At 37.4% G+C, this 13,609-nt stretch overlaps 1 protein-coding gene across 1 annotated transcript in view; it reads left to right on the forward strand.

Moving 5' to 3' along the window:
* INTS9 (integrator complex subunit 9) overlaps nt 1–13,609 on the forward strand; it is a 173,545-nt gene that overhangs the window by 68,694 nt on the left and 91,242 nt on the right. Inside the window, exons 6-7 of the mRNA XM_007938721.1 lie at nt 4,343–4,463; nt 5,891–6,025. Coding sequence (XP_007936912.1) covers nt 4,343–4,463; nt 5,891–6,025 — 256 coding nt within the window. The remainder of the gene's footprint in view (nt 1–4,342; nt 4,464–5,890; nt 6,026–13,609) is intronic.

Consider the following 13,609-nt stretch of genomic DNA (forward strand, 5'->3'; position numbering starts at 1 on the left):
CATGTATATTTTTAATGTTTTTAGCTTACGTTGAATTTTTTTTTTTTTTTTTTGCAAACTTTCATTGTCTATATGCTAGTATATTTAATTCCAAGAGCTCTTTTTATTCTCTTAATGGCCTCCTTTTTTCGACTAGCAGCCTCTTCTCACCTCTTAGATTGCATTTTTCTGCAATCTTATGTTTAGCAACACATAAGAAGCAATGATAGTTTTGTGGGGGTTTTTTTTAAACTTCTTCCTACATAATATATTTCCTCTTATTTCTCCTCCTCCCCATTTGTTTTGTCCTTTATCATTTTAGAAACTTTGCTCTAATGTATAGTATTTCTTGGCTGTTGACTCATATTTGAATTTGGACAATAAAAAGCTGATTACAAACTCTGTACCATGTGTTTTGCTGTTATGTGCCGTCAAGTTGGACCCAATTCATAGCGACCCCTCCTTGGGTTTGTGAGGCAGTATCACTGCGGAAGTAGATTGCCCCATCTTCCTTCCGAGGAGTGGCTGGTGGGTACCATGTGTAGAGCTTGTTAAATTCTACACCATACAATGAGGTAATTTGGTTGGGACATTTCATTGTGTAACCCCCAGTGCTAGTATCTTTTAGTTTATATTTTACTTTGGAGCTGACTGAATTCTTCAGAGAAGGGTCTTTCATTTTTCCTACCCTGGAGGTTATAAGCCTGCCTGACAGTGTTCTAGGAGCCTTAGAAAAAATAACTATTGCTTTCAGTTTATAAACTTTTGTTTAACCCTTATATGACCTGTGGGACATCATATATTATCCACCAACATTTTTGGCCTCTCTGATTTCTTGTCAGGCTTCTATCCCAGTTACGATACATACTGCTGCCTGGCAGGGACCTGTATAACTAAGTGAATCTAAAAAAACAAGTTTACTCCACCAACCCTATCACTAGAGTCCACTTGGCCAGAGTCTGCTTGGAACATACATGTCCATCCTAATTGTATCAAAATCCATATTACCTCAAAAAAATGTTTCCCTTGATATCAGCATGCCTTCGATTACTGAAAACACGTGGTATAAGTGAAAAATGCAAAGCAGAAGATAATTTAGCCATGAAAGGGTTAAAAGAAGGCTCATCCACACTCTAATTCTTACCTTCTCTAGAGAATAACCTCTGGTGGCATGCCTGGGAAGAGAAGGGGAGTTGCCAAACTATATGTAATAGATGAGGAGATCAAACTATTTCTTACTCAATTTTTCAACAAATCTTGGTTTTGGGCCCATCTTTAACCTCATTTCCAGATATAACTTTTTTTTTTCCCCCTAATTTTTATTGTGATTTGGGTAAAAGTTGACAGAGCAAATTCATTTTCCATACAGCAGTTCATACACATTTTGTTTCATGACATTGACTGCAGTTCCCCACAATGTTAACAGCTCTCTTCCCACTTCCTCCCTGTAGTTACCTCTTCCCTGTGTCTTTCCCTCCCATGCACTCCTGCCCCTCAAGCTGTCCAGACATAACTATTGTTTCCACTTCCTGAGCTTATAGATTCTGCAACTGAGTTACTTGAATTGAACTTTGCTGTGTCTGCTAGGTAATCTGTCTTTCTACTTTCTAAATGCTGTTGCTCTTGTCTCTTCTCTTTGTGGTATGTGTGTGTGCATGTAAAGTCTGTTACCTTTGTTCCATGTTATCTCAGGAGAGGCAGCAGAAGTACATGCATTCAATTCTCTGGTAGTTCCTTGATCTATATTGTCTATTGAACCTCACTACTTCCAGGCCTATCCTGATTCTGTTAGAGCAAATGATAAAATATTTTTCTCATAATAATATTTTTGTTTGTTTATTTTCTTGGTTTAAGGAATGCTAGTCTGAAAGATCACAAATCATGCTTTGCTCTCTATTATGCCAAGCCCAGTCTGTGTTCAACTAATTTATTTTCAATAATTTTTCAGGCCCATGAGTAAAGTTTATTTCATTTATCTTTTATGAACAAGGGAAAAATGTGAAATGTAATATACAAATGTTCTATGTTAAGATGTTTATGATAAGCCCTAACTAGGCAAATAACTGACAAAAAAAAGATAGGGAAAAAAATTACCAAAGAAATAAAAAAAACTATGTCAGAAAATATTCACATAATACAGAAGAAAGCAATAAAGTAGGAGTAGAAGAACAAAAAGACGTAAGATATATAGAATACAAAAAGTAAAATGACAGACATAATCCAGTTCTATCAATAAAACCAGTAAGTGTGAACAGATTAAACGATCCAGTCAAAAGACAGAGATTTGTCAGATAGGATAAAAAATTAAGATATTGTATCTGTAGGAGACATGCTTTAGAGCCAATAATACAAATAGATTGAAAATAAAAAGATGGAAAAATATATCATGCAAGGAGTAATACTTTAAAATAAAAAATGTTACTAGAGATAGAGATATAAAAGGATCAATCCATCAATGTTTATTATAAATAAACATACATGCACTTAACAACACACCACCAAAATATATGTTGTTGTTGTTGTTGTTGTTGTTTGCCGTCGAGTTGGCCCCGACTCATGGTGACCCCTCCTTGGGTTTCTGAGGCAGTATCACTACAGAAGTAGGATTGCCCAACCTTCCTTCCGAGGAGTGGCTAGTGGGTTTGAACCGCCAGCCTTCTGGTGAGCAGTCAAGTGCCTTAGGCACTATGCTACCAAAAATATATGGGGAATTAAAAAAAAGAACTGGAGAAATTGACAATTCAAAAATAATAGTTGATTATTTCAGTATTTCAGTATCCCACTTTCAATACTGGATAGAACAAATAGGTAGATCAATAAGGATATAGCTTGAACATTATACACCAACAAACGACATACTGCATTGGACAAATCTGCAAAAGACCTCTTTGAAGTGTTCAAAAGCAAAAGATGTTACTTTGAGGACTGAGGTATACCTGCCCCAGGCCATGGTATTTTATTTGCCTTATGTGCATACGAAAGCTGCACCAAACCAAACCAAACTCACCGCCGTGGAGTCAGATCCAACTTATGGCGACCCCTCCTTGGGTTTCTGAGGCAGTATCACTATGGAAATAGGTTCCCCAGCCTTCCTTCCAAGGAGTGGCTAGTGGGTTTAAACCGCCAGCCTTCTGGTTAGTAGTCAGATGCCTTAGGCACTATGCTACCAGAGCTCCTACAGTGAATAAGAAAGACCAAAGAAGAATTGATGTCTTTCAGTTATAGTGTTGGCAAAGAATATTGAATGTACCATAGACTGCCAGAAGAATGAACAAATTTATCATAAAGAAATATAGCTAGAATGCTTCTTAGAAGCAAAGATGGTGAGACGAGTCCCTAGAGGAGGACATCCTGCTTTGTAGAGGGTAAGCTAAAAAGAGGAAGACTTTCAATGAGATATATTGACACAGTGGCTTCAACATTGGGCATAAGCATAGCAACAATTGTGAGGATGGCAGAGGATCAAGTATTGTTTCATTCAGTTGTCCATGGGTCAGTGTGAGTTGGAACCATCTCGAGAGCACCTAGCAACAACAACAACGTACACCAGCTAGACCTAACAGACATCTGTAGAACAGTTTACCCAGCAACTAGAGGAATAGGCTTTCTTTTCATTTTCACTTGAAGCACTTTCCAAGATAGACCTTTTGCTAGGCCATAAAACAAATCTCAGTAAATTCAAAAAGAAAAGAAATAAAGTATGTTCTCTCACCACATTATAAATCAATGGCAGAAAAAGACGTTTGAAAAATTCACAAATACGTGATAATAAAACAACATAGTCCAAAATAAGCACTGAGTCAAAGAACAAATAACAAGGAAAATTAGAAAACACTTTGAGATGAATGATAATGAAAATGCAACATACCAAACTTATGAGAGGCAATGAAAGCAGTGCTTAGAAGAAAGTTAATAGCTATAAATGTCTATATTAAAAAAGAAAAAAAGATCTCAAATTGATAATCCAACCTTCCACCCTAAGACAGTGGATAAAAAAGAGCCAAGTAAACCTAAAGCACGCTGAAGGAAGGAAATAGTAAAGATTAGAAGAGAGATTAATGAAATAGAGACTGGAAACACAGTGAAGAAAATCATTGCAAAAACTGGTTGTTTGGAAAGATCAACATGATTGACAAACTATTAAGATCAACTAAGAAAAAAAGAGAATGCCTAAAATGCTATTTTCATAAATAAGAGAAAATATTACTACTGAGCTTAAGTAAAAGATCATAAAAGAACACTGTGAACAAATATATGCCAATAAATTAGGCACTTTAGATGGAATGTACAAATTCCTAGAGAGAAATGCTCTCAAACATAAAGAAATATTCACCTAGTGATTGACATTGTGATGCATTCACAGGCTGCTGCCTTCTCCTCTCAAGGATGCAGTGGAAGTATCAACCTGGAGAAGATGCTATACAATGCAAGAGGTGAACTCAGCCCTTAGTAAAATCCAGCTGGTGGGATATTCCCAGAAAATTGTGAGTATTAACATGATCTTAAGTGATTCAGGAATGCTTTAAATTCATATCATTATTCTTTGGAAGGGTCCTGTAGTTTCCCTTTTTTAAGCCACTCAGCCCTAACGATCTTGTACTAGTACAAGGCGAAAAGACAGTATTGGCACAATTGCTAGCCAACAAGTCTGTCATTTTCCTCTATTTCTCTTAGGGCTAGGTGTAAAAAAAAAAATTTATTGGTGCTCTTTCCTGACCTTCACATTCCTTATCACCAACTAGCATATAATGAGTCAAGAGAGAATCACCTCATCCTGCTCACATAGAACACTGGCCGCTACTTCACAGATTTGGGACAAGTGAAATAGCAAATAGCATAAAAGATCACAAAGCAATCTGACTAAGTACCTGATGGTAAGGATTCCCACTTCTATTCATTTTTACCCAGAAGCACTCAACAGAGAAAGATCAAGAGCCTAACACCTAACATGAAATGAGAAAAGAAAACCAAAGTATTTGGCTGTTTATCAGCTCTGCCTTTAATGAGTTAGTCATGAGAGCCTGTGACATGAATGGGCTTAAACTCTGAGTAATGATGAGTAAAAACTATAGGATCACTTTCTGTTTGTGCCACAAAATCTTCATTATGCTATTATCTATATGTTTGATTTACTTTTTTAAAGTTGTGATTTGGGTGAAAGTTTACAAAGTAAATTCACTTCCCATACAGCAGTTCACATACACTTTTCTCATGACATTGACTGCAATTTCCCACAATGCAACAGCTACCCTTCCATTCCCTCCCCATAGTTACCTCTTCCTGTGTCCTTCCCTCCATGCACTCCTGCCCGCTGAGCTATGTCCCTGTCATACACAGCCCTTCTATTCTACCATGATTGATATCTCCAAGGAGTTTATCTAGCTAATGTAAACGTTCACCTCATATGCCTGTCTTTTGTTTGGCTGGAAGCCACAGGAGTGGGTTCCATTCCAGACCTGAAGTGCAGCTAGGGGCCACAGTCTCAGGGGTTTCACCAGGCTCTATCAGACCAGCAAACCTGGTCCATTTTCCTTTTTGTTTGATTTACTTTTAATAATGTCTCATTCTAAACTGAGAAAGATACTTGTGTTGTTTTCTCCTGCATATGGATGGTATGACTACGTTGCTCAAATTTCATCACACTTTCTTTCTTGGTTTTCGTTTTATCACCACAACAATATTTTTCTAGTTAGTTTACAAAAAGAATTAAGTACAAATTGTAGGAAGAAAATGTTTAGTGCTGTTTATATTCATTTGAAACTCTGCTCTACACAAATTTAATTCCTATCAGTATGAACAGTATTTTCATAGATCTGCATGTAGTCTTTTCATCAGAGCATTAGCAATGAATAAAATTACCCGATTACATTTAAATAAAGTTGACCATTTGAAATGGTGGCTCTTTTTTTAGGAACTTTTTGGTGCAGTCCAGGTGACTCCTCTAAGCTCTGGCTATGCCCTTGGAAGCTCCAACTGGATTATCCAGTCCCATTATGAGAAAGTATCTTACGTCTCCGGATCCTCCTTGCTGACTACACACCCTCAGGTAATTCTAAGTTTTCTTTTAACAGCTCAGTTTTTTGGTTATTTAATCCAGATTCAGAATGTATCCAGCTGTGTTTGAATCTTCCTAGATTTTGTTTCTATAGATATTCTTTATGAAAATTTAACTATTCATGTTCCAGCATTTAGTATTACAAGTTCCTCTATGAGAATCCTGTTGCCTTTACAATCACCTCTGGAATTCTAAGATTTTTCAAACTCTTACAAAGAGCACAGCCTAATGTGGAGCAAAGCTAGCCACTCATTTACTCAGCAAATATTTATTATTTAATATTTGCTAAGAGCCTGCTATGTGTTTAACACTATTCTGGGTATGAGAGATTCAGTGTCAACCAATAGGCAAGGTTATGTATGCATGAGGAGAGTTACTTATGTGTGTGGAAAATAAATAAATGAGCAAGGTAATTTCAGATTGTGATACAAGTACTGAAAAACAACAAAGCAGGGTTATTTATAGAGTGATGGAGACTAGTTTAAATTGGATGGTCAGGGAAGGCCTCTGTGGAGGTTTCATTTGGACTGAGACCTGAAGAAATGAGCCATATGAAGATATGAGGGCAAAACATTACAGAGAGAATAGCAGATAAATGGCCCCTGAAGCACGAACAAGCTTGTTGTGTTTGAAGAGCAGAAAGGCCATTGTGATTGCAGCATGCTGTAGTCATACTGTCAGCAGTCATGTCTGGATGTCTGGGAGATTAGCAGATATGTAGAACTTTGTAGGCCATGATTAGGAATTTGGATTTTATTTTAATATGTAGAGGGAAACTTTGGAAAGTTTTGTCATTCATTAAATAGCCATATGTAGCAAGAAGCTAAGCACATGTACATTATTCTGAATGTAATAGATCTTCTTTCATAGGATTTGTAGAGAACTTACTGTTTATTTCATAAATTCTGCTTCTTTCCACATTTGTATGGAAACATAAGGAAGGGGAAGCGTAGATTAGTTGGTGATAGATGGATATATAGATGACTTGGGCCCATATCCCATTTTAATAGGGAAAAGATGACTGCTGAAAGTCTAGAACCGTAGAATGCTTCTGAGCTGCCACTCTGCATTGTATTTTCATACTTTCTTTTATAATCAAGTTTCATGTCAAGGTCTAGAAGAGACAAGCTATTCTTTTTTCCCTATAGCTAGCAGAATTCTGAGCCCTTCCCGCTTATTGAAATCAAAAGCCCATCAATGTCATCTTAATCTGCATCACTGAATCAATTTTTTTTATTGGCAGCTTCTATCATTCTTGATAGATTCTTCCATAAAAGATACAAAGATTATTTGACTGCCAAGTCTTCTAATTTGTCCTGCTTAGATCACAGCCTTAACAGTACTACTGATGTAATTTCCAGTAAATTATTATTACAGGGTTATAAATTTCGAAGGAAAATAAGGTCTTGAAAGTAATGAGCAATATACCTAACTAATTTTAATTTCTAGCTGGCAACCTGTGTTGTATATAAAAAAGGGGGAAAAATTAGATTTTTCTTTAGTGAAATAATTGGATTCTGTAATTAATTAGTAGGGATAAGAAAAGTTTTAGTTTGAAAAAACTTGATTATCTACTTCAGGGGTTGGCAAACCATGGCCTGTGGGATAAATTTGGCCTGCCACCTGTTTTTGTAAATAACATTTTGTTAGAATACAGCTACACTCATTTGTTTGTAATTTCTTGTGTCTGCTTTGCACTGCACTAGCAGAGCTGAGTAGCTCTTTACAGTAAAAATTTGTTGTCCACTTAAATGGAACCCTCACTAGACAGAAAGAAATAGAAGGCTACTGTACTGATCTAATAAGTGTAGGGGAATGAGGCTTTGGATTAAGGGCTGAAGTGGTAAAAACGGAGAGTCAAGTTTAAGAAAACACTGGGATGTTTTGAATTCAACATTTATTGACAAACTTTCCTTCAGGGAAGGAAAAATACAAGTTGAGAATTTAATTCCTGGATGACATTGAGAATGGAGATAATGACACTAATAGAGTTAATGAAAAGAAGTTGGCAGAGGGATCATTTGTTTGAGAAGAAGGGGGTGGGTATGATCATATGATGAGTTTGAGAGATGAGACATTTAATTAAACAGTTATTGTTTAGACATTTTTGAGTTGGATCTCACTCATGCCAACCTTATGTGTAATACAATGAAACACTGCCTGGCCCCGTGCCAACATCATGATCATTGGTATGGAGGAATCCATCGTAGCTATATTGTGTCAATCTGGCCTATGGAGAGTTTTCCTCATTTTTGGTGATCCTACTTTACCAGACATGAATGATGTCCTTTTCTAGCAATTGGTTTTTCCTGATGTCATGTCCAAAGTAAGCAAACCAAAATCTACCTATGTTCCTAACTTTTAGTTTTATGGGTGTCTCTGACCAATCTTTCAAGAAACAGATAGTCCCTATTGTGTATATTCTTTGACATTCAAAAAAAGGAAAGGTGCCTAAATCACCTTAGTAAGACTAATACTTGAAGGTAATACAAGGGAAAAAATGCATTTTTCACTTATGAATACCAGTTATAAACTGACCAAATAATCCCAGGAGACTATTTTTTAAAGAATAAATTATGATTTGTAAGATTTAGCTCAGTAATACAGGATGATTGAATGTGACAAAAGCTAACATAGAAGATCGCTACATTAATGGTCTAAAGGAAAGAAATCACATGATTATCTGACAGACTGAGAAAAAACTTTTGATAAGATACAACACCTATAACTGATATTTTTGACCCAGAGAGTTAGGAGAATCTTCTTAACCTGATAAAAAAACGAGTTTCTGAGAACTCTGTAAATTCATAGTCCTGAGGAAATAAATGCAAAATGTTGTATAGGAATCTGTGTGTGCATGTCTGCACACAGTTAACACACTTGGTTGGCAATTCAACTTTACCCAGAAAGGCCTTGACCTACTTCTGAAAAAAGCAGTCATCGAAAACCACATGGAGTGCAGTTCTACTCTGACGCATATGCGGTCACCTTCAGTCTGAGTCAACTCTGTGGCAGCTGATTTTCTTTAACTGGATGTATGTGTATTTATATATTTTTACATATGATTGAGGAGTCCTACTAGTACAGTGATTAAGCTCTCAGCTACTAACCAAAAGGTGGGTGGTTTGAATCCACCAACCTCTCCATGGAAGAAAGATAAGACAGTCCACTTCCGTAAAGATTACAGCCTATGAAACCTATAGGGCAGTTCTACTCTGTCCTGTAGGGTTACTGTGAGTCAGAATTGACCAGACAGTAGTAGATTGGGTAAGGTAGTGCCTAAGGCATTTGACTGCTAACTAGAAGGCTGGCGGTTCAAACCCACCATCCACTCCTTGGAAGGAAGGTGGGACAATCTATTTCCGTAGTGATGCTGCCTCGGAAACCCAAGGAAGGGTCGCTATGAGTCAGATCCAACTCCATGGCAGTGAGATTATATATGACTAATTCTTACTAGAATCTCAGTTAGGCTTTTAGGTCCAGGACTGTGCATATTTACTAGGAGAAAGTCTTCTAGCACTGGTGTATTTACTCTGCCTCCCCTTCCTGAACCTTATCCCTTTGAACTACAGGAGAATTCTTATATTGTTTTCCTGAGGTATTAAAAACCATGGTAGTAATGAATGTCAGTTCTTCTCTTTCCATTTTTTCCCCACCCTCCTACCCCCAAATTTCCCTGAATGTTTTGTTTTGGCTTGTACAATGCTTTGCTCTTATGTGGCTGTGCTAACGTGAACATTAAACTAAATGTATTAGAGGAATACTGTGGGGGAAGTGCTACAAATGGTTCGTGATCAGTTTAGAGAATTGGGCCCATGAAGCAAGGTAGGAGAGGCTAGATATCTTTCTGGACTCTTGCCTGTCTCTTTCTACACTTGCTGTTTTGTTTATTTTAAGTAGCTATACAGCTTCTGTGGTGGTTAAAGTTGTGTGTCAACTTGGCTGGGCCTGGTTTTGAGTGGCTGGGCAGCTGCATGTAGTGATTCCCCATGATGCTACTGATAATCAACTCCATGGTGGAATCTACTGTGAGCAGCTGAGTACCAGCCTCTAGGACATATATAAGGAGAAAATTTGAGAAAGGTCTCTGAGTTTTATGGCACATTTGGGTCCTGCATTTGACCAAGTCTTCGTCTCAGTGGCCTGCCATGTTGATTGATAATTTTGGGACTGTGCCATTTTACTTGTCGACCTTGGGTTTGTCAGCCTCAGCAGCCAGCAGGTGCCTAAACTAAGTGAAGCCTCCAGCTTCAGTGGGCTGGGAGCAAGAGGCAGAGCTGAAGCCCAAAGTCAAGGGGCTTTCACATAGCCCCTAAAACTGGCACTTGGAACTCAGACTTCTAGCCTTCTAAACTGTAAGAGACTAAATCCTTGTTTGTTAAAGTCATATACTTGTGGTATGTCTGTTATAGCACCACTAGAGAACCAATACAGCTTCTAAAAAATGTCCTTCTCTCAAACATAATGTGTACTTCTGAGATACAACTGTTGGTCACTACTCATATGGAGCAACAGAGAATGAAGGAAATTGAAGGCTCAAAGAAGAGACTAATCCACGTGTCTCATAGCCCACATGAACAACAGCCTCTTCTAACCTAAGGCCAGAAGAAGTACATAGTGCCCAGCTACCAACTGTTCTAACCAAGAACACAATAGAAGGTCTCATATAGAATGGAAGAAAACATGTAACAAAACTCAAATTCTTAACAAAGGTGAGACTTTCTGGACCAATGGAAACTAGAATCCCCAAGACTATTACCCTGAGATAACCCTTGAATGTGGAATTGAAGCTATTTCTACAGGTCACCTTTCAGCCAAATAATAGATTGGCTTGTAAACAGTAACACCCATGAGTAATGTCCTCTAGTAAACAGTGAATTTTATGAGACCAAACAGTCAACATGTACCTAAAAGCAAAGGTGAGAAGGCAAGGAGGGAAAGGTAAGCTAGACCAATGGGAACACAGCAAACAAAATGGAAATAACAGAATGCTGACACAATATAAAAATTGGAATCAATGGCACAGAATAGTTTGCATAAAAATTGTTAACTCCCGGCCATCAATTCAATTCCAACTCATAGTGATCCTGTAAGACAGAATAGATCTGCCTCATAGGGTTTCCAAAGCTGTCAGTTTTTACAGAAGCAAACTGCCATATCTTTCTCCCATGGAGTAGCTGGTGAATAGGAACCACAAACTTTTTGGTTAGCCAAGCACTTTTCATGTAAAACACAATTCAAAAAAAAAAAAAAAAGTTAATATATACTACTGATTGTTCACTCTTTTATTTATTCCCTCATTTAGTCAGTGATATTCACTGAATTCCTTCTTTGAACAAGGGGACATGCTAGACTGCAAGGGAAACATAGACAAATGTACATTACATTCATAGAAATTATGATAGGGGAAGAAGACATGTATATAGAAAACTTTTCTACAGGTTACAAATGATCAGGACCTTAAAATTAGAAATCCACTGAAGTACTGAAGGGTTTTGAAGGAGTCATGTTCAGCTGGGGGTTAGGGAAGACCTCATTGCAGAGTAGAGTTTGAATTGGTCTTTGAAGGCTGGGTGTGATGTGCTTTATAATCACAAATGTGTTTCTTCTTTTCTCTCATCAAAGAATTAGAGATCCTTTAGTCATTAGCCTTTTCACTGATTACTTCTTTTCTGCCTTTAAGCAAATTTAAGGGTCTTTGTTACAGAAAATAGCTTTCAGATGACTACATCATCTTCTGACTACTTTCTTATAACCATGTTGAGATCTCTCCTGTACACCTTGTTCAACTCATTCTTTTACACCTTTGCTTTATTTCTGTTTTATCCAAATCCCTGATGGATCTGGTTTCACATTCTAAGAGGTAAATCACCATCTCTCTGTCAAAAATTGACTCTCAGCCAGTCTTAACTTTCAACTATTAATAGTTAACTTTTAACAGTTTTTCAGGGCATCCTACAACTGCATCTGACACTGTTAATCAGTCTCTTGTTAAAATTCTTTTTAGTCTTGGTTTCTCTAGCAATACTTTTATGATTTTCATCTTATTACTCTACTTGATGCTTTGCCATTTTGTAGAGTGAGCATACCTAAAGTTATCTTTTACTAGCCTCATCATTTTTACAGACAGGGAAATTCTTTCTTATACACTTCTCTTTTATTTTCTCCTCTTCCCAATTACCTTGTAGTGTCCCTCAGACCTTACTCCTTGGCCTAACATTCTTTTCTCATTCTGTGAAAACTAATATTTCTATTAACTACTATTGGAAACCACCACTCGGCTGTCAGTTTATCATACTGTGGTGGCGAGCATGTTGTTGTGAGGCTGGAGGTTATGCCACTGGTATTTCAAATACCAGTAGGATCACCCATGGAGGGGCAGAGTTCAGTGGAACTTCCAGAATAAGATAGATTAGGAAGGGGAATAGGGCCATCCACTTCTGAAAAAATTTGCCACATAAACCTTACAAATAGCACTGAAATTGCCTGATGTAGTGCTGGACAGTGAGCCCCTCAGGTTAGAAGACTCTCAAAATATGACTGGAGAAGACCTACCTCTTCAAAGTAGAGCCAACCTTAATTACAAGGATGAAGTAAAGTTTTCAGGATCTCATTTGCAGGTGGGGCACAACTCAAAACAGCCACACACATTGTTCATGAATAATCAGAATCTTGATGTATGAAATATGAATCTAGGAAAATTGGAAGTTGTTAAAAATGAAATCAAATGCATAAAGATCAATATCTTAGACAATAGTGAGCTGAAATGGACTGGTATTGGCTATTTTGAGTCAGGCACTCATACGATCAATGCTAGGAATGATGAAGAGGAATGGCGTAACATTCACTGTCAAAAAGAAAATTTCAACATCTGTCCTGATCTGTAATGTTGTCAGTGATAGGATAATATCCAAATGCCTATAAGGAAGACCAGTTAATAGTACTATTAGTCAAATTTAAATACCACTGAAGCCAAAGATGAAGAAATTGGAGATTTTTACCAACTTCTGCAGTCTGAAATTGACCAAACATGCAATCAAGATGTATTGATTATTGGTGATTGGAATGCAAATGTTGGAAACAAAGAAAAGTCATGAGTAGTTGGAAAACATGGCCTTGGTCATAGAAATGATGCCAGAGATTGCAGGATAGAATTTTGCAAGACCAGTGACTTTTTCATTAGAAATACCTGTTTTTAACAACATGAATGGCAGCTATACACCTGGACCTCATCAGATGGCATACACAGGAATCAAATTGACTATATCTGTAGAAAGAGGAGATAGAGAAGCTCATATATCATCAGTCAAAACAAGTTCACAAGAGCCAATTCAGGTGATTATCTCACATCTGAATTTAGAGATAATCTAAAGAATAGATTTTGGGAGTTTCGGCAAGATAGCAGACTAGGCAGAAGGATTGCACAGACCCTCTTCAACAAAGAAAAGGGAAACCAATTAACACAGACACAGAAGATAATCATGGACCCCTGAGCCTTGAAGGGAAGGATACAGAATTGGACTAAACCCCAATTAGCAGAAGAATTTGCGTGAAAATACCAAAAAAAGGAGACAT

Source organism: Orycteropus afer, unplaced genomic scaffold, assembly GCF_000298275.1.
Source record: "Orycteropus afer afer isolate SDZICR_OR568_19922 unplaced genomic scaffold, OryAfe1.0 scaffold00053, whole genome shotgun sequence".
NCBI classification, from domain to species: Eukaryota; Metazoa; Chordata; class Mammalia; order Tubulidentata; family Orycteropodidae; genus Orycteropus; species Orycteropus afer.